This window comes from Apium graveolens, chromosome 5 (genome assembly GCF_009905375.1).
Source record: "Apium graveolens cultivar Ventura chromosome 5, ASM990537v1, whole genome shotgun sequence".
Taxonomy (NCBI): domain Eukaryota; kingdom Viridiplantae; phylum Streptophyta; class Magnoliopsida; order Apiales; family Apiaceae; genus Apium; species Apium graveolens.
In genome coordinates, this window is record NC_133651.1 from 310995266 (window position 1) to 311013811 (window position 18546).

The window sequence follows — 18546 nt, forward strand, 5'->3', positions numbered from 1 at the left end:
ATTTGCTATTACTTAATTATTTTTAAAATAATACTATAAAAAATAAAATTTACAGAGAATAAAAGTCAATTCGTGTTAATAGTTTACTTTGTAGTTAGTAGTTTTTCAAAATAAAAGTAAATATATGTTATTTTACTTAATTTAACGTAACTTAATAAATTTTTAATATAATTTATAAATAAATAAAGTTTACATTAATATAAGTCAATTCGTGTAAGTAGTTTACTTAGTAGTTTGTAGTTTTTCTAAAATTTAAAATAAATATAAGTTATTTTACTTAATTTAATGTAACTTAATAAATTTTTAATATAATTTACAAATCATTTAAAAATATTTTTAATTTATAAAGTAAATAGACGATTGGATGAACAGTAACTAAAAAGAAAATAAAAATGACAAAGAATAAAAGTCGATTTGCGTTAAAAACAGAGTTTATTGATAATAAAAATCAACTTATGTTACGTAAGTACCAAAATTTGTGGCAAATTATACATGGTTTCACTTATTAATAAAGAGTACAGATTGAACGCAAAAATCCTACTTCTGATACAGTTTTTTTACAGTTTTTTTTCACATTTTTGATACGCATTTTAAGGCAACTATAAAACATACTTCTGTAATTTATTTTTAATTTTTTTTTTTATAAAGTTTGTACATTATATTTTTATTTAGAAGAAAAAAAAATTAAAAAATAATTATGCAACTACATTTAATAAGAGCATTAAAGTGCGTGCCGAGTTCCCGTTCCCCAATGTAAAGAATTGAGGGGGACGGAGGGAGTAATTAAATAGCAAACAAACATTAACAAAAAGGAAAATGAAATATTTACCTTTGTTTTTAAAACGAGAAACACGATGCTCGACCTGACGTCGCCTCCAAAGTAGGTCTACTAACAAAAACCACACACCTTTTACCGACTCTTTTTTTCCCAATTTTACTGTTTTCTTGTATTTTTCAACCCGCCACAACACCCAAAAAATTATCCAAAATAATATTTCTCAAAAAGGGGTCAATTTTAGTTAATTGAATACTCCATCGTCGGGTATATGTCGGCTATTCCATCTGCTAAAGTTGGATATTTTATATATGAGAAATATTTCATATATAGGGATTCCATCGGCTAAAGTTGATCTAATTTTCAAAAAATGACCATTTTTGTTAATTTTATATAATAATAGGCTAAATTTTATATATACGAAAAAATCCATTGAGCCGAGCTTTAATCAACTTTAAAAAACATAATTTTTAAATATACTCACTCAAAATTCAAAAATATAAAGAAATATTCTTAAAATTTGTGGGATATCATCCTAAACAAAAATTTCCGCATCCGCCCCGGATGTATGCGGACGTATATTGTGTCCTAAATTTAAATAAAAGCTTGAAGGCCCCCCCAATTTCAAAATTGGGCGGGGGAGGGATTGTTTCAACTGCGAAATTGATGCTATACAAAATTTCAAAATACTGTATTTTTCTTAAAAAAATATTTTACATATAAAAAACCTCAAATATGTATTGAGTTGCCGCAATTGAATATCGGAGAAATATAAAAAAAATCACTCAAAACTATGAAATACTTACAAAATTTGCATGCATGTGAAACAAGCAACAACTTGCTGTGGTTATTACAAAAATGCATGAAATCAAAAACCTTAAAACCAGGCAAACAAGTCCATTGTTGTTTGTTAGTTTCAGGTGTTGACATCAACTTCAACTCACTAAGTTCCAAGATTGTAGGTTTATATGCAAGTTGTGGGGACATAAAATCTGCTAAACTAATGTTTGAACAAACTAAAAACCCATCTATTTTTGCTTATAATTGGATGATTTCATCACTTGCATTCTCTGGTTTTTATCATCATGCATTAGGCTATTTTTCGAGGTTTCGAAAATCAAGAAATGTGGCTAATGAGTATACTTTTAAATTTGTGTTGAAAGCTTGTGTTGGGTTGGTTGATTTTAATAAGGGCAGGGAAGTACATTGTGTGATTTGTGAGATGGGTTTAGGTTTAGGTTTGGAGATTGGTAATGGGTTGGTGGATATGTATTGGAAATGTGGGTGTGGTGTGTATGCTAGGTATGTGTTTGATAGAATGTTTAAGAGAGATGTTGCGTCGTGGACTTCAATGATTTGTGGGTATTTTAGGGTTGGGGAAATTGATGAGGCTTTTGGTTTGTTTGAGAGAATGAGGGTGGAGGGAGTGGAAGTGAATGAGTTTACGTGGAATGCAATGATTGCGGGGTGTGCTAGGGAGGGTGATTGTGATGGAGTGTTTGCGTTGTTTTGTAGGATGGTTAAGGAAGGTTTGGTTCTGGATTTGGTTACTTGGAATGCTATGGTTTCAGGTTTTGTTCAGAGCCAACGGACGGTTGAAGCTGTTAAGGTGTTTAGGGATATGATGGTTGCGGGGATTAGGCCTAATCATGTTACTGTCACTGCAGTTTTACCTGTGTGTGGATTGTTGGATTTGGTTCAAAGAGGGAAAGAGATTCACGGTTTCATATACAGAATGGAGCTTTATATGAATGTGTTTGTTGCTAGTGCGCTGATTGATATGTACTCTAAGTGTGGAACTGTTATTGATGCTAGAAATGTGTTTGACACAATTCCAGTTAAGAATGTGGCATCCTGGAATGCGATGATTGGATGTTACGGGAAGCATGGGATGGTTAATTCTGCGATCCAGCTTTTTGAGAGGATGGGAATTGAAAGAATGCAACCAAATTCAGTCACGTTGACTTGTGTACTTTCCGCTTGTAGCCATAGTGGTTTTGTCGATAGAGGTTTGGAAATCTATAGGTCGATGAGGAAATGTTATGACCTTGAGGCTAGCCCGGAGCATTATTCTTGTGTTGTTGATCTTCTTTGTCGCTTTGGGAGAATGGATGAAGCATATGATTTTGTGAAAGAAATGCCACTTGCAGTTACAGAGTCCATTATTGGTGCTTTCTTCAATGGATGTAAACTACACAATAGAAGAGATCTTGCTAAGAAAATTGCTGAGGTTCTTTCTGAAATGGAGACGAGGAGACCTGGAGGTTTTGTGACACTGTCAAATATATGTGGTGCTGAGGAAGAATGGGAAGAGGTTGAGTATGTAAGAAAGCTTATGAAGGAGAAGGGGATCCATAAAAGACCTGGTATTAGTTTGTTCGAGACAAGAGATATGTCTTCTAAATCAGAGCTCATAAGCAAAGGCTCTAAACTGCTGTAGCAGGTATGCAAATTCCAGTTCCATCAATTATGTAAAATTATATATATTGGACTTTATAGTGAAACTACTGTCATAAATCTTGCAGTTTTATGGTTCTACTTTCAGTTTAGCTTGTCCCAGTCACATGGCGTATTCCTTGAAGTTGCTGCAGAGGACAAACACAGATATGTGCTTACACATTGGTAATTATCCAACCTAGAATCCTCCTACTGTTTGTTTATATTATCTTAATTTATCTCGATTGGAAGAAGAGAGTATGGATAATGCTAGTAGGAACTCAATACCAAGAGCATACATTCATCCAATTAACCAATTGTACAGAAATGACCAGTTTTTTGACAAACCATATGTAAATTGATAGGGGGAAATTGTGTTAGAACTTATTCATAAAAAACCGTGGACAGTTACATTTGAATTTATTATTTTTCGCGAAGAAAATTTGTGAACCATTTGGCTGAAAGTTTCTTGTATCTTTTCAGCCTAGCATTGTAGTTCACGAAGTTCAAGCCAAACCTTACAGTGTATCCAGAATTCCACTCAAAATTGTCCATAGCTGCCCATGCAAAGTATCCCCTCACATCAACACCTTCACTGTGAATTAACATAGATATTCTAAGAAATTATACAAGTTCTTAAACATAGTAATCTTATCAAGTAGGAAAATTCTCTCCATCTTAAAATACAAGTCCTGCTATTTCAGTACTACTTGCCACAATTTCAACAAAAAATGTTAACAGTCCCCAAGTTCAAAAACTCCTGACCTACATTCTACAATTCTATTAATATGTTACTTACCTTATGGCTTGTTGAACAAAGGAAAGATGTTGATAGTAGTAGTCAATTCTTGTGCTGTCATCGAGGGCTTCTTCCAAAGACAATGTAGAATTATTTACCTCATCAATTCCTTGAGAAAAAAATGTAGAATTATATATGTTGCCATTAACCTCCAAATTTAGTCAATCACTAGTCTGCAGAATTAAAATGTCATTAGAGTAAGTTCTGTCCATTACCATTCTCTGTGATGTAGATTGTTGGATTACTGTAATTTCTTTTGATATACAGTAGAAGATTATGTATTCCTGTTGGATATGCATACAGCCAACTTGATGCACCCTGCAACATATACCGGTTACTAAAACAAGACTAAATAAATATATGCCATATTCATTTTAATGTTGTCTAACTCTCTAGTCCCAAAATTGATGTTGTACAACTCTCCAGTCCCAATAAAGAGTAAAACTTACTAAAACAATAAAGAAATGTCACGATTTCTGAATTTTCCAATTGATGAACAAGATTATAGATCATGGTATGTATTTAGGACGAATAAGAGGAATGTTTAAGTATTTCTACCTTAGGACCAATAGGGACTCCATTTTTCTCAGCTACATGACAAAATAAATGATGAACAATGATCAGTACCAGAAGTTACAAGTTTATAACACAAAATAATATGCGGTGGAGTTAAATCCTACTTCTTGCACGAGTCTGTGAATCGGTTATGTAGCTGACATTTATAAGATTGGCATCTGAATAGTCTTCTACATAGTTTGAAGTGTAGTAGTTGAGACCAACAAAATCAAATGAGCCTTTCAGCATATTCGCTTCTTCTTCTGAGAAGTTTAGAAGTCTGCTTCCTACCTGACAGCGCATTATGCTCGGATAGTCTCCTGCTGTTAGCGGTTTCATAAACCTGTACAAAACATTGAGCTTTAAAGTTAGTTTCGTATATATAAAAACCCAAAACATATGTCGATTAGGCAAATCACCCCTGAGTCGGCAATATTGGCTGGGAAGCAGCCACTTAAAGACGTTGGATCTACAATATACACATTGGTTTCCGTGTAAAAAGAATTTATATTTAACCATAGAACCGCAGTTTGGTGAGAAGTAAGAACTAAATTAGGATTTTGACCAGTTTGGCTGACCCAGTGGGTTAATTACTCTGTCATATATCCAATATTAATTCTCTGTTATAATAATATCTGATTTAATATATTTAAATACATCAAATATATATGTACAGATAGATAATGTTGTTATTGTAATTTTGAGTTATGCAAACTATAATTACCATCCAATGCTGAAGTCTAGGGCTCGATCAGCAGCATTCCTGTCAATAGGCTCATTAGACTGAGGCACCATCCAGCGTGTCTCTAGTGTTATTCCAATCTTTCCTTTCTGCGAAACCTGTACAGGATTATCTTACCTTATCATTTACCTAGTAATTACTTTAATGCACCTTGAATTTGTAATACGAGTCTGGCTTCCCTGTTTTAATTGTCCCGGCTTGTAGAGCTAAATAGGAACAGACAGTGACAGGTTGATTAGAAACAATAAATTTACCTGATAGTTGTCCCGGTACAATTTAACTGCTGTCGCGTGAGCTAGGAGTTGATTATGTGCCACAATATATGGCTCCACACCTGAATCTCCACCGGTGCAATTTGCATTTTGCCATGAAGAACATCGACCTGGTGGAAAATTACCCAAGACATAACCTTGTATAGTATAAGTGGACGGCTCATTGAATGTGGTCCAGTACTTTACTTTATTTCCAAACGTTTGGAAACACAGATTTGCATAATCACGATAATCATTTCTGCAACAAGTTGAAGGGGTGTTATTAGCATATAAAGTTGGTCTAGGTCGTGTTCCCTCTGAAGGAATGATATCTGATAGAAAAGGAACGGAAATTGTGAGGGAAAAATAGAGGCAGAAGAAGAAGTAGAAGTTGAATTATGGGATAAAGGTAATAGTCTAATATGATTCTGAACTCGATTAGGCATTGTAATAAGAGAAATTGTGAAGGTTGTGGCCGGGATTATGCAGGATTATTTGAAATGAGTAAGTTTGCCATTAAAATTTTTAGTGGAATATAATGATGACCGGACGAATAGAGGTGATGAATGACATTCAACTAACTAAAGTAATTATGATTTCCATTCCGCTTAATACCTTTCCTTCCAACAGAACACAACATTTTGGCAACTAAAAATGACAAAGCCAATGTCAGCCAAGAATCTAAGTAGTACAAGATCGAGTATATTACATAATTTGAGAACTTAGGAAACCACCATACTCATCCTCTAGGGCCTGGGGCGTATCCCAGTGAAAAAGAGTGACAAAGGGTTCTATGCCTGTCCATATATAAGGTTATGAGTTAAAAGAGTACAAAGTGATCCAAAAAGCAAATTGAATAATTTTTATAAGAAGTTAGCATGAATATGACCATTTTTAAGTAGTTCATTGATGAGGTTGCTGTAGTAATGGAGTCCTTGTTCATTAATGCCTCTAGTCACCTTTCCATCTACAATTATTAAATAAAATTCTCGGCAATTAAAAATTTAGAACGAAATAGGCATAAAAAGATAAAAAAAACAATAAATAAGCTAAACTAGAGGATTATCTAAGCTGCAGTCCTACATGGTAGGATTCGAGGCCATGAAATTGAGAAGCGATAGGCGTCAAAGTGCATTTTCTTGATCATCCTCACATCTTCCTGAAAGATAGATGACCAAAGAATGAATCATTGAAATGAAGCCGGGAAGCTTTAACATCAAATTATGGCCTACATTTTGAAAGATAGGGGAAGAAAATGATCGAAACATCAAAGTGCATTTTGCTTCACACACACACACACACATATTTTTTTAAATGCATATGCATTCAAGAAAGAAGTTGCTACAATTTCTTGATAGAAAAGGTTAATTGAATGGAACCTTGTATTGATGGTAACTGTCTGTGGCGATGTTTCCATCACTGTGATCCTTTATCTTCTCTGCTACATGTAAACCGTAAGCTATATTAAAAATTGTTTACATACAGTACATAAATCTATAATATGAGTAATTATCACGAACTTTTTTTTATGTTGATATTTTTGTTATCTACATATTTAGGCGATTTATCTTTATTTAATTTTCTACGGAAAATGTGTACCAGTTCATAAAATTGTTCTGTTTTTTTTTAAATTTAATATTGTTAGCTAATTACAAACTTGCTCTAATTTTGACACTTTTAGCAAATAGATTATATCAACACTTCGAGAGTTTCATATTCTCTGCACATATAAAGTGATCGTCTTGAATCCAGGGTAGATTTCTATCTGCACCATTAAGCGTCTCATTGTACAGGCCGGAGGGGCATCGGTGCTTATATGCAGCCAGGTCTATCCGCTCTTACTTGTTATCAAAAAGTAATATCTCTCATGGCTCCATTTGAGGGACTATTGGTATAAATACTTAATTAGGGGTACCACTCCTGACTAAGTTTTGGGGCCTATTAATACAGGATTAGTGAATATTAGTACTAAAGTGTACTGGATTGGTGAACATTATTATTAAGTTGATACAGAGGCATGGAGATATATTCTGCAGATAGAGCAAGGACCTGGAAATTTTTGAGTGAAAGTATCCCATATACTTGGCCCCTTGCCATCTTCATTTGCAGCTCCTTCTGTCTGTTAGAACAATGAAAATAAAATAACCACAGAGAGTAGGATTAGCAGTTTTAAGATTGAATTTTGACACATGCACCCGTGTGTGCACACAGCTAAAGCTAATAATAAGGCCCCGAGAAACCTGGTAAGCTGATGAAGACACTCCAAATATGAAACCAGTTGGAAAGCTGGTTCTATTAAGAAAATGTAGGCCATAATTTGATGTAAAAGCTTCCCCTCGAGCTCCGGTTCCTAATATAACAGAGGTAATGACAAACCAAATGGACCATTGAGCAAGATTTTTGGTTTGTATCCTCATAGCGTATATGTGTGATTTTGCCTACTTACTATAAGCTGATCTAAATGTTTCAGTCCATCTTCAGTTCACTTATATATGTCAGTGTGTATATAGTCAGTATTTGCGAGTCCATGCCAATGAGCTTGTTATGATCCTTGAATGCTGTATGCATTTCTCATCTACCAGGGAAGTTAAATCAACCAGGCTATGTGGATGACAAATTTATTGTATTGTTTTATATTATTTATTACAATACAATTAAGTTGAGGTTTAACATAAATATATAGCACATAAAAATTATTGACTAGGACAACATTTATAATGCTATATAGTAAAAATTTACTTATCTATTATAATCTATCTAATTAATAATAAAATTGTGTGGAAAACCAATCTATTACTTTGCAGAAAAAAATAGTACATAATTTAACCGACATTTCTTTAGTAGCGTCACTGGATATGATATTTTCGACATAATATTGTTGAGATATATGATAGAACCTTTCCAGTTCGGTTTTTAATTTTCTGTCAGTATTTCCTGGATCAGCATTTCCTTCAAACCCTGTCATTAGTTGGTATGTAGCTTTAGTTGGCCTACTTGATGTTTTTACATGGAAGAAACTATACTTGGACTAAGGTTATATTCCATACAGGTACAGCTTAAAGGAAACAAGAGAGCGTTACTCTACAATATGAAAATGCCCTGCTGCCAATATCCCAAGTCAGCAAGTTTTATGACCTCATGTCAGGCTGTCCAAATGCACAAACAGGTAAGCACCAAAAATCGCAAAAAACTTATATTCCGAACATCGTCTAGTGCCATATATAGCTGGAAAAACAGATAAGTGATCAAACTAAGATGTTTTTCTGTTGATTTCAATTTCCGACTAGTGAAATCATATTTTTTGCATTTTCATAACATTCCTGCCATGTATGTACTAACACCCCGTGGAAATAAAGTCGCCACATATGACGATTCAGAGAAAGACGATCAACTGGTTAAACACTAGTACAATTATGAACTCGATTAATCATAGTTAAAAACCCCTCCTTTAAAGAGTTTCAAGAGTTCACGCAACCTCAATAGTAATTACAAGACTTGTTCAATCACACAACTTCAACTATATCAAGTTGAAGTTCTAAATAGAAATGCTATTAGGAACTCCTTGTCCAGTGACTCCAGGGTCTGAATAAGGCTTCAAAAGCTCATATGGCACCACGCCAGCTCCAGTTCTATTCCTCAACTCTTTAGTATTATTTCGTGCATCAATTGTTCCTTCCAGCTCTTTCATCTTTCCAGAGAACTTTTCAAATGCTGCTTTAATTGCCGGATTATCAGCCCACGCAGGCTCTGGTTCTGCACCAATATACTCCTCATCAATAGAATGATTTGACAGAACATCCAAAATTGCCATAATTTTTGAGGCTTGAAGTTGTGTTGGAAAGCACGACAAAAGTTCATCTTCTGGCCTTAATTCAAATGCTTTCCATGAAGCATCGGTTGGATCTTCCGAAGGCATTTTGACTCTAGCGATTGTAGGTCTATTAGGCATATAAGCTGCGAAATCATACTGTCCAAAGTTGACAGCTGCATGGTGACCAGATGTTACCCATGTAATGGTTGTGATGATTCCTACTAAATCTTCTGGTGTTTTGAGATTCGGCCACCAGGGTTCGTCCTTTTTGTCTCCATGTCCAACTGTTCGGATTTCTTCCCACCATGCCTGGAGTTCTTCATCAGTCTCGACAAGGCTTGGCTCAGGATAGTAATGGTTCACATAATCTGAAACCCATTCTTTAATGCAGTCCCATAGGATTAGACCATCATTTGCATAAGGGTAGTCTTCTATTGTTAACTTTAGACCGTGCGGAGCTTTTGGATCTTCCTCTGCCATTCCCCTGCATAATTTTAACAAAAAATTAAGATTGTGCTAGGCTCTTTATATTAAAAAGTGGCAGCAATGAATTGAAACTCAGGCTGAAATGAGATTGCAGTTTGCAATGTAGGCTGTTCTGTTGACACACATGTTCCTCTTATGCAACTCCAAATTCATTCCTTCCAGTTCAATTGATTTCAAGTTCTTTCACCAACTTGTATTCTATCATCTTTATATACACTACCATGATTTTCAGAGTATTATAGAATAGGTAATTAGTGGAGTTTTTCTCTTAGCAATCATATAGTAGTAATTAGTTACCTGCTTATGAGATCTGCTGGCAATGCCTGGTGATCAAAACGCCAAAGCTTGTCGTATGCAACAGAGCTAAATTCGATAGAGTACTTTCTAGGTGCAAATGATGACTCAATAATTCCATCTGCGTTGATGAGAGCTTGTCGAGCCAAAGCATTGATTTCCATTGTGTATCGAAAATAAGGATGTAGTAGTCTGTAAATTGGGTGCACCTCACTGAGTTGTCTGTTGGTTGCAATTATATAAGGCTCTGTTGCACAATGAGTTCTTAGCCTGCAAAATAAAAATGCTACACATTACGCCCTAATTACATTGTTTCTATGCACACTAATTATCGAAAGAAATGAGAACTATAGCTTATACTAATTGAAAGGACAACTAAAATTTGCAACAGTAATGACACATGAGGTGTGAGTATTTTGCGTTAAAAGGCAAAAAAATTTTATACTAGATTTTCTATGCATTTCATGTATCATAAGAGGTTATCATATCTTACACTATATTTGCAAAATTGTGAAATTGTGCATTTGTTGGCCAGCATTATTTTCCATAAGCCTGGAACATTCTCAATCAATGTACTGGAGAAAACCTCAATGGTATAATGTGTCTACACTGATGATTTTGGATATTATATAAATTCCAAGTATGTGTGCAGGACTGCAAGGTGCAGAAAACTTTAAATAAGCAGAGACAAGTGAAAGTGTACCAATGACTAATAAGCTGGTGAAAACCAGAGTCATGCGCCAAGAAATGAGCTTTAGCGAGCTTCCAAAGCCAACCACTAGTAGCATCAATCCCGGGAGCATATGCTTCCTTCCACTGGGGTGTCTCATCTGACGGAGGCCGGACAAGCTCAATGGCTACTGGCTTCAATGTGCCAATAGGAGTCAGAAAGAACAAGGCCCTTGATCCATACAGAGTAGTTCCTTTTATCTTTCTCACTTTGTTTACATACGGTAGCAGCAAATCATGGTAATCTATCATGAAAAGTTTCTTCTGCTTTATGGCCTGCATTCATATATATAATCATCATAGATAAGTTGCTGGACATAGTAAAATATTGATTCTTTTGGACACCTACACACACTGTTAAATTTATGATCCCATTATTTCAAGGGGAATATTATATGACTCATGATTACCTCGTCGACTGTCATGAATCCTCTGATCACTTGTTCTACCGATTCTGTGGTGATTGCCGATTCAGGAGGTCCATACACCTCGGGGTCAAGCTGACTTTTCAATGGCCATTCCTGCACATTATCTCTATTTGTTCATATATACCTTAACACACGTAATTAAGCCTTTCCTATATAGGTTATGCAATCTGATGTATTTGGGCAGTACAGAATCAAGATATATGGTATGCTTATGACATACTTTAACCAATTGTAAGCAACATGGGTTCAGGCCAGCAAGAGTTTGACGAGCAAATTCTTCATCCTTCATCCACTTAAATTTATCCCCTGATAGTTAGTATACAATGAACAATACCGAATCAGACAATGTACAACATCTAAATGTATTTTTTTTGATAGAGGTAAACTTAGGCACACGCCAAGAGACGAACCCTTGACCTCTCTTAGAGGAATCAAGACCTCGACCACTTCACCGACCCTTTGTTGGTTTACATATGTATTTTTTACGTTATACATTTTTAGAGGTTGAAGGATAGATAAGTAAAGTTGTGGATCTTACTGTCGAGAAATTCTGGAGTCTCAAATAGAATGAGGTTTTTCCCTTTATCGGTAACAGATTTCAGGAGACGAGGTAGAATATTTACTAGAGTTGCTTTAGGAACCTCGGAGAGATCAACACCCTCATTGAAGAGAGTATCGATGGCAGTGAAATATGGGAATCCAAGGTCCGCGTCAATGGATACGTTCTCCAGCGAAGGTATGACAGCATGAATTACAGAGTACACTGTCTTGGCAGAGAATGTTAGTGACTTCACCTCTGCAAATTCTTCATCTCTCGGCACATATACACTGCTCCCCCTTGTTTCTGACAACGGATCTGTATATATCAACATATTTTATCAGTTCATTATATAGCATATAAGATTTGTTAGTATTCTCACATTCTATATACCTCCAAACCTAATTACTCTTGGATAACATAAGATCATGTTGGTTCTTCTTCCAATACTATTAGAGCTCGTTTTAGTGAGGCATTTGGGTTGAGTCCTCCCACCCCCACTTATTTAATTTAAATATTTGTTTATCTGTATAGTTATGTCTGGTCAATTATACGAAATGTATCGTAGCCTTCCCCACTTATTTTTTGTTTGTCTATCTTATTATGTCTAGTCATTTATATGAAAATTATCGTAACCTTTTCAATTATGAAACGTCCAAGCATATTACTCTTCAGTAGCATAAGATCATGTAGGGCATTCCTCCAATACTATTAGAGCTCGGTTTCGTGAGAGTTCGGTTTAGTGAGGGATTCAGGTCGAGTCCTCCCACCCCTACTTTGTCTATATGATTATGTCTGGTCAATTATACGAAACGTATCGTATCCTTCCCCACTTTTTTAATTTGAATTTTTTTATTTGTCTATCTGGTTATGTCCGGTCAATTATACCAAACGCATCGTGACCTTTTAATTATGAATTATCATGCATATTAATGATATGAATATGAAAGAGTTGATAATTTGTTGTGACCTTTTTTAGAGCGAGGACGTCCAGTTCTGCAACGCCTAGGATAAGGAAATTCTTTGCCACCTAGAATAGGCCTCGCAAGTTTTTCATCTTTGTCAGGATCTCCGAGATCATTGTAAACATCGTAATCGTATATTCTATCTTTGTGTTTTCTTTCTCCAGTTCCGTCTCCTCTTTTTTTCATCAGCTCACTTTCTCTGAATCGTTTTAGCCCCTCCGGTGTTTCCGACGGCAAATATGACTGTTTGCAAAACAAAACTAATGTTAAAGTTGTATGTTGCATCATTATTATCCATCAAAGAGACAGTGAAATAACTAAATTATCAATTGTGTTTGTGATTATTGAAGAGTATAAGATTATCTTCAGACTTTCGTTTAAATTTTAGCGAGTTTACTTAACATGTTAATAACTTGACACGTTTTAGATGCATGATTATAATTATCTCGCTCCTTTTACGAAAACGAAAAATATCCAACATTCAAATATTATGATAAAAAACAAGAATAGTATGTAGAATTCTGTTATAAAAAAATGAAGTGAACTACACATGTAAAGTAGAGTATAAAATCGAGTGAAGTGAAATAAATAAATATATGAAAATACACTTTTTCTGAGTAACTAGGTCTGAGTAATTCTGTTATCCGAAAATACACTTACGCTGTGTTCCAGAAACCTTTTTTGAAGAGAAAAGAAAAAAAATGTAAAGAATAATTTTCTTCAGTATATTTCTGAACAACTTTTATGAAATAAAGGAAAATTAGTTATTTTCTATTTTTTTTTTATCCTAAATTCAGGAACAAGAAATGTAGTGTACCCGTCGTAATTTTGTTTATAATTTTAAAATTAAAATATTTAAACATTATTGTTTATGTGAAGTCACTACAGTATTCAAACATAAATTATTGTTGAGCAGACTGAACTGGGAAATTGGAACCACGTGCATGCCAAATTATTGTTTATGTGAAGTCACTACAGTACACTTTACATATGACAGTAGACAGTTCATGTCAACAAACAATCAATTCTCGTACAATCATGAATTGTAAACAAACACATGCTACAACATTATTAGCTTAGGTTATGAATCTACTAGGTTTTTAAAGTTCACAATTAATTAGTTGATTACTCCCTCCGTCCTAAAAACGTTTCCTATTTATGTTGGATACGTTTGCCAATCCACACTTTTGATTGTTAATTTCATATTAGTATTAAATATAAAAACTTCTTTTTATTAAATTACTCATAAATACGAATTCAACAAGTTCACTGATAACTATATTTGATCTTATAGATTATACGTAAATTAGTAGTCAATCGTTCACCATGAATAGTGTAAAAAATTAAAATGGGAAACGTAAAATGAGACGGAGGGAGTATGATTCACTTTTCTTTTACTGACGTCCTGAAAAAATGAATCTCTCATTTATAATATTTATTTAAAATTCAAGAGCTTAAATTTACCACCGTTAATAATTTAAAAATTTCGTAATTGCATGATACTGTCGAGAATATTACTGACCTTGTTAGTGAAGAAAAATCTGTTATCGGAATTATCGCGGTGGGAATCGACCCAGGATTCACAATTGACATGAACAGGACCACTTGGGAAGCCATCAAGTGTAATAGTCTTGAAGAACATCTCATTGTGATGTTCATTCTCTACTATGATGCCACCAATTTCTCCAAACTCAGCTGGAACTACGAATTTGCATTCATATTTCACATCATCTATGTCCACATTCCCTGCTCTGTGTGCGTAACCCTTTATCGGCTCCTTCTCTATTCCAGTAGCTATATAATCAACAAAACCACATCAACATTAATAATCAACATGCACAATGCATTTTTATATATAAACAATTAATATGATGATTACAGCTTAACCTCGATTTAGTAATGATCGATAAAATAATAATATTATTATAATAATATATTATCTTGGGTCCAACATAGTGAACACAATGTATTTTTACTTTCGACAAAGTAGTAAGCTCGTACTGTATAAAGTTAAGAGCAAGGAATTAAATTTTAGTTTGATGTTAATCATATCAAAAGGCTAGATTAGTATCGAGGAGGCCTTATTAAGTACTATATAATTTTGAAATACGCTTCTATATTATACCGTTTAGTTTTCGGACTTCATCACATTTTCCGGCTGCTCAAGGGGTAAGATAAGAGTATATTCATCTCAGACATAGATGTTTAATCACTAAAAAAACGGCCAAATTAGACGAAAAATGCGTCCATCTGTGTATAACAAGATATAAAATGTATAATTAATGATCTTTTTGGGTTAAGTTTTCGGAATTATTTTTCGGAAAAAGTGGTCGGAATTGACCATCCGGAAAAAGAAGATGGTCCCAGTTTAAGATAGATCGACCGGAACGTAGATGGGATAAGATTTTCATCAATTCATTGGTTCTGCAGACATGCCTTTCATTTTCAGTTATATCCCTTGTTATCAGATAATATACTGAAGTCAATATACACCGCTACATGTGCCGAGCTACCTGTGCGGTGGTCCTGCTGGATTATATTCTCAGGCTGTTCTCTGAACATTGTTTCATAACCTATATTAATTAGGTCCATATATCTGTTATATTTCTAGGGCACCTTAACTAACTAAAAAGATATATCCATCTAACCTAGCTAAACTGGTAATTAGGTATGTTAAGTTACAGTACATCATATACATGCATGTACATATTGTACGTCATATACATATACATGTCCATATTGTACAATGTACACCCCATGATATACATTTTCCAACTCAAACTTGTTGTTCTTCCTATTTTTTTTAGGTTATGAGTAATGACCGATTTAGCCTGGGCAGAACAGGAGGACCAGAACCAAACTCGTCCGGCCAATGGTCCAAACACTACAAGAAATATGGAGTTTCTCCGACCGCACAATTCCCGCCGAACCAAAAAAGGGCAAAAAATGACCGATATACGAAATCGGTCGGTATACTAAAGGATGTAACGACCGACATACAAAATCGGTCCGTTAGATTATAACGATGGTTCAACCGACTGGTCAAATTTGATTGACTGACCGTTGAAATGAGGGATCAAAATATCGGTCGATAAATCAGTCATAATTTATCTTTTTATTTGACGTGTAACGACACGTGTCTCTAGTCCCATGCACCTCAACGTGGCACTAACACCTCGGCCCACAACATGTTAGATGGATCTCGACACATATCATGCAAACGTGGCCGTAGTCTTAGTTAATCAACGTAAAATTTTACTAAAAAAATAAATAGTGACAGGAGATAATCCAACTGATTTATATCCAGTCATTTTTTCTAATACTGATCGATTTTGTATCTAAATTGACCGAATTGGCTGCCCGCAAAAACCTTTTTTCTTGTAGTGAACTTTGGAAAAAAAATGTAAATTTAGAATAAATATATATATTTAAAGTATTGAATTAGTCCCACTTTGAATATTATTTGGGGTCGCTATTAGAGAAGTTGTTCTTCAGTTTCTTACTTAACAGTTAAGACTCGTAAAATGATTTCTTGTGACAGAAAATGGAAATTAAAGAGGTATTCTTATAAGTTACATTATAAGTAGGTGCATGCTAGCTAGACTTACAGGGATCAAGTTGAGCAGCAACAAGTTCCAACTGAATTGATTGACCAAACAAATCGCTTATATCATCAAGCGGATTCCACCCTAAATTCGACAAAAATCCGCCCACCGTGAATTGCACTATAACCGTAGCAACAACTTCCGTCTTGGTTTCGGTATAATTGGCTACAGATTTTATAGTACTGCTTCTTGCAGCATAACGGACACTGTTTTTCTTGTTTTTGTTACCAGTACTTGTTGATCGAGCCCTTCTAATGTTCGAAAACGCAGGGTTAGCTAAGTTTTCGGAGAAGAAGGGCTTGTGGCATTGCAGTAGGGTTTTTGATGAGGAGAAGTTGTGAAGCTGAGACTGCAGCATTGTAAAGAATGAAAGTTTTTGAGTATGTATATGTAAAGAAGGTGAAAGGAAGTTTTGCTTGTGTTGTTGAAGTGAAGTGGTGCTTGTGTTCTTATTTATAGAAGAAAAAAGTTCTCATAGAAGATTTTTTTTGACAGTTCATAGAAGAAAATTCAGAGATTTGGTTCACATGATATGATCCACATGACAATATATGCATGTGTTTATTTAAAATTTATTCATGGAGCTTTCATCTCTTACAAAGTCCTTATACATATAATAACTCACTACAAGAAATATACCCATTTGCGACAGAATTTTTACACTACAATTCGTCGCAATTGGGCCAATTGTGACGAAAAATATTCGACGTTTTTGTTGAAGTCTTAAGTTCAGAATTTTGTCACCAGTAACCATTTCGTCATAAATATCAATTATGTCACAAGTTCCAATTTTGTCACAAGTACATACATTTCGTCATAAGTATTCATTTCGTCACAAAATTAAGAAAAACGTCGCAAGTTAGGGAAGTGGAGCCCACCTTTGATAAAATAAAACATAAATTTATGACGCAACTATACGTCGTAAATTAGTAAGTTCCGACAGAAAAGAATGTCGTATTTTGGGAGTTGGGGCCAACTTACGACGAAAATGTGATGAACAACCGTCGTAAGTTTGTAATTACAGAGTAGCCAAATTCTGATTTTTCAGTTTTCAACCATTTTCGGCTTCCAATTTAATGAAAATCTAATGCAATCACAAACTCAACACAAAGTGGATAGAGCTCTAATTTCATTTTTTACCCTACTTTACCATGCATACAATCATAACAATACAAAGGATATAAACATATTCACAATATATATAAACATTTGCTCAAATCTTTCGTCACAAAAGTTGAATTTCCCTCTTTGTTAACTTACGACGAATTTTAATTTCCGTCGTAAATTGGTGGATCCGATTTTTTTCGTCACAAATATTTCTTCATAAATTTATATAAAATATTTTTTTTATTTAATTTTAAGTTAAAATTTTAATAAAAATATTTAACTTACGACGAAATAATCAAATTGTCGCAACTTTAAATGATTTTCATTTTTCCGCCAAAATTTTGGGGAAAATTTTGAATTTCCCTCTTTGATACTTACGACGTATTTTAATTTTCGTCGTAAATTGGACGATCCGATCTTTTCCGTCACAAATATTTTATCGTAAATTTAGATAAAATATATTTTTATTTAATTTTAAGTTAAAATTTTAATAAAAATATTTAACTTACGACGAAATAATCAAATGGTCGCAACTTTAAATGATTTTATTTTTATTTAATCGTGTCGTGCAAAATTTTATTAATAAAATACTAAACTTGCGACGGTTTTGAGTTTCGTCATAAATAATTACGACGTTTTACTTTGTTCCGTCGTAAGTTGGGCGCACATTTTTTTCCGTCGCAAGTTTTCCGACACAAATGGCCATATTTCTTGTAGTGACTTATAGTACAATTTTAAATCCAATTTTTGCTACCTAATTCTTAAAATTTGATAATATGCATATTTTAATATGTTATTTATTAATATATGTAATACATATTAGTTGTTATTGAGTATCGAAACTCGACTTTTGTTAGTATTTTAATAATATTTATTCTACTTTTGTTATATATAAGATATAAATATAATTATAATCACATATTTTAGAAATTTGAACTAATTGGTGACCATTTATAGATTTATTGGTGATTTTTGATGTAAAAATGTTAGAGTGCCCAAATATTGTTACAATTTTTTTTCCAAAT

At 34.1% G+C, this 18546-nt stretch overlaps 3 protein-coding genes across 4 annotated transcripts; 1 reads left to right on the forward strand and 2 right to left on the reverse strand.

The window, feature by feature from the left end:
• Positions 1-1554: 1554 nt before the first annotated feature.
• On the forward strand, positions 1555-9171 carry LOC141659404 (putative pentatricopeptide repeat-containing protein At3g49142). 2 transcript variants are annotated; one of them, XM_074466257.1, is made up of 3 exons: positions 1555-3218; positions 3301-3397; positions 8608-9171. In XM_074466257.1, exon 1 carries the CDS (start codon positions 1569-1571, stop codon positions 3213-3215), a length of 1647 nt encoding a protein of 548 aa, XP_074322358.1. In that variant the 5' UTR covers positions 1555-1568; the 3' UTR covers positions 3216-3218; positions 3301-3397; positions 8608-9171. The 2 variants fall into 2 exon arrangements, with proteins under 2 accessions (XP_074322358.1, XP_074322359.1); XM_074466258.1 differs by having other exon boundaries at positions 3321-3397.
• Positions 3570-8042, reverse strand: LOC141659405 (beta-glucosidase 24-like). The gene is made up of 13 exons (XM_074466259.1): positions 7799-8042; positions 7608-7677; positions 6938-6996; positions 6642-6717; positions 6448-6525; positions 6268-6355; positions 5562-5817; positions 5290-5405; positions 4691-4908; positions 4569-4600; positions 4226-4328; positions 4011-4119; positions 3570-3806 (listed from the first exon to the last, which is right to left on the reverse strand). The coding sequence occupies exons 1-13, from the start codon at positions 7973-7975 to the stop codon at positions 3635-3637; spliced, it is 1554 nt and encodes a 517-aa protein (XP_074322360.1). The 5' UTR covers positions 7976-8042; the 3' UTR covers positions 3570-3634.
• LOC141659403 (linoleate 13S-lipoxygenase 2-1, chloroplastic) lies at positions 8904-16858 on the reverse strand. The gene is made up of 9 exons (XM_074466256.1): positions 16418-16858; positions 14332-14603; positions 12815-13052; positions 11845-12162; positions 11527-11612; positions 11289-11399; positions 10853-11154; positions 10153-10419; positions 8904-9853 (listed from the first exon to the last, which is right to left on the reverse strand). The coding sequence occupies exons 1-9, from the start codon at positions 16770-16772 to the stop codon at positions 9094-9096; spliced, it is 2709 nt and encodes a 902-aa protein (XP_074322357.1). The 5' UTR covers positions 16773-16858; the 3' UTR covers positions 8904-9093.
• Positions 16859-18546: the final 1688 nt, after the last annotated feature.

Bases quoted from the DNA above. Each gene is read 5' to 3' on its own strand.
- LOC141659405 (XM_074466259.1), bottom strand. From the start codon at position 7,975: ATGAGGATACAAACCAAAAATCTTGCTCAATGGTCCATTTGGTTTGTC. The intron at 7,678-7,798 runs GTTTCTCGGGGC...TTGTTCTAACAG, and splicing joins TGTCTTCATCAGCTTACCAG to ACAGAAGGAGCTGCAAATGA. The intron at 4,329-4,568 runs GTAGAAATACTT...TATATGTTGCAG, and splicing joins GAGTCCCTATTGGTCCTAAG to GGTGCATCAAGTTGGCTGTA.
- LOC141659404 (XM_074466257.1), top strand. From the start codon at position 1,569: ATGAAATACTTACAAAATTTGCATGCATGTGAAACAAGCAACAACTTG.
- LOC141659403 (XM_074466256.1), bottom strand. From the start codon at position 16,772: ATGCTGCAGTCTCAGCTTCACAACTTCTCCTCATCAAAAACCCTACTG. The intron at 13,053-14,331 runs GTCAGTAATATT...TTTTGCAAACAG, and splicing joins GATTTTTCTTCACTAACAAG to TCATATTTGCCGTCGGAAAC. The intron at 12,163-12,814 runs GTCACAACAAAT...TGATATATACAG, and splicing joins ACGTCCTCGCTCTAAAAAAG to ATCCGTTGTCAGAAACAAGG.